The sequence below is a fragment of the Microchirus variegatus genome, assembly GCF_963457635.1.
Source record: "Microchirus variegatus genome assembly, chromosome: 7".
NCBI classification, from domain to species: Eukaryota; Metazoa; Chordata; class Actinopteri; order Pleuronectiformes; family Soleidae; genus Microchirus; species Microchirus variegatus.
In genome coordinates this window covers 24,977,758-24,979,479 of record NC_139808.1, presented here as the reverse complement: position 1 = coordinate 24,979,479, position 1,722 = coordinate 24,977,758, and the positions used below count along the sequence as shown (strand labels likewise).

The window sequence follows — 1,722 nt, the reverse complement described above, 5'->3', positions numbered from 1 at the left end:
TCAATTGTCCGTATAAATGCAGTTGTTTTTCCCCTGTTCGCTCTCAATAAACTCTGAAGTCTCTTCTGCAATTTGTCCAGGAATACGGAAATCGATGGGTATGGGATGTGCCAGCTCAGGTGGTTGGGGCTGTGGTTGTGGTTGTGGTTGGGGCACGGGGCAGCAGGCCTCCCCCTTAGGACTGGACGTGCTGTGAGAGTTTTGAGGATCCAGGTTGCAGCCGGTGCCCTGAAGAAACTGGAGAAAGTTCTCCTCGATGGATCCTTCGCGGCTGGGCAGCCGGTCCTCCACCTCGATCCCCGCTCTGCGAAACAGGCAAGGCAGGTGCTTCCCCAGCTCCTCGCGGATCTGTCTGTTGAGACAGCCGTAGAAGAACGGATTGGAGGTGAAGCAGAAGTAGCCGATCCAGGTCACCACTTCCTCCAGAGAGGCCAGCGTGGCCGGAGGACTGGCGACCAGAGCGGAGTACAGGTGGAAAGCGAAATACGGCAGCCAGCAACAGAGGAATTGTCCGCCGACGGCTGCCAACACGGCCGCGGCCTTCCCGCCTCCGAAGGGCCGATGTGGCGTCGCCCTTCCCGTTCCAGTGCCGGAGCCGGTGACCATCGTGGAGCGGCTGCTGAGCGACTCGGACCGCTGGCGGCGAGGAGTGTCCATCCAGGTGGGCAGGGGCCCGTGGTGCATGGCCGCCACCCGAGCCACTTTGAAGACATTGCAGTACACGACAAGGATGACCAGAAGTGGACAGAGGAAATATACCAGAGTGAAGAGGACCATGAAGGCCAAGCGGTTCGACCCTCCGCCTGTCCAGTGCAGCGAGCAGCGTCTGTGACCCTGAGCAGGAGGAGGCGGGACGGCTCCGCTTCCTCCTCCTCCTCCTCCTCCTCCTCCACCTCCTCCTGCGACGACGCCGCCGCCGCTCCCCAGCAGCGGCGTCCGCCCGCCTTGCAGAATCCAAGCGACCAGCGGCAGAGCGGACATGGCCAGGGCTTTGACCCATATGCCCACCAGCACCGACGCCACCAGGCCCACGGTCATCTTGACCTCGTAGCGCATCGGGTGCATGATGTAGTAATAGCGCTCCACGTTGATGACGGAGATTGAGAGGATGGCTGCGCTGACCAGGCACACGCTGAGAAAGAGGTAGCTCCGGCACAGGGCCTCGCCGAAGAACGCCCGGCCGGAGAGCATGCCGAGCGGCATCAGCACCAGCGCCGCCAGCAGGTCCACCACGCACAGGTGGAAGACGAAGGCAAACTTGTGGAGCTGCGGGGCCTTTGCGATGACCGCCATGACCGCCACGTTGCCCACCACGGCCAGCAGGTCCATGAGGAGCATGGCCAGCAGGGCTAGCGACTGGGAGAGCGCCCAGCCGTCGGGCGGCGAGGAGGCAGACGCGTTGGACATGAGCTGTGGAGGTGGGCGGGAGGAGTTCCACATCGGCTCCATTGAGAGGTGGGACAAGGCAGGCAGGCGGAAACAGTCACAGGCCCATCACCCATCCTTCAAAGCCAGGAAGTACGGCCAGAAAACTGCGGATTAAAAATTAGCTTAAAAAGCTCAGTCCTGTCGTCCGTCAGATGATGCTAGATGATGGTTTGGAGTATATTTATCTCCATTTATACATCTTCATGGGTGCAATCGGTTCCTGGAAACAAGACAGAAACAACACAGTAAGTGCATATGGTTTTCATAATTCATCCTGGACCACTTTTTCTCCAG

At 59.9% G+C, this 1,722-nt stretch overlaps 1 protein-coding gene across 1 annotated transcript; it reads right to left on the bottom strand.

Annotated features, from left to right (window-relative positions):
- On the bottom strand, positions 1 to 1,449 carry LOC310929139 (G-protein coupled receptor 61-like; the record flags this gene model as incomplete). Its single annotated transcript, XM_083891854.1, has 1 exon — positions 1 to 1,449. One exon carries the CDS (start codon positions 1,447 to 1,449, stop codon positions 1 to 3), a length of 1,449 nt encoding a protein of 482 aa, XP_083747980.1.
- Positions 1,450 to 1,722: the final 273 nt, after the last annotated feature.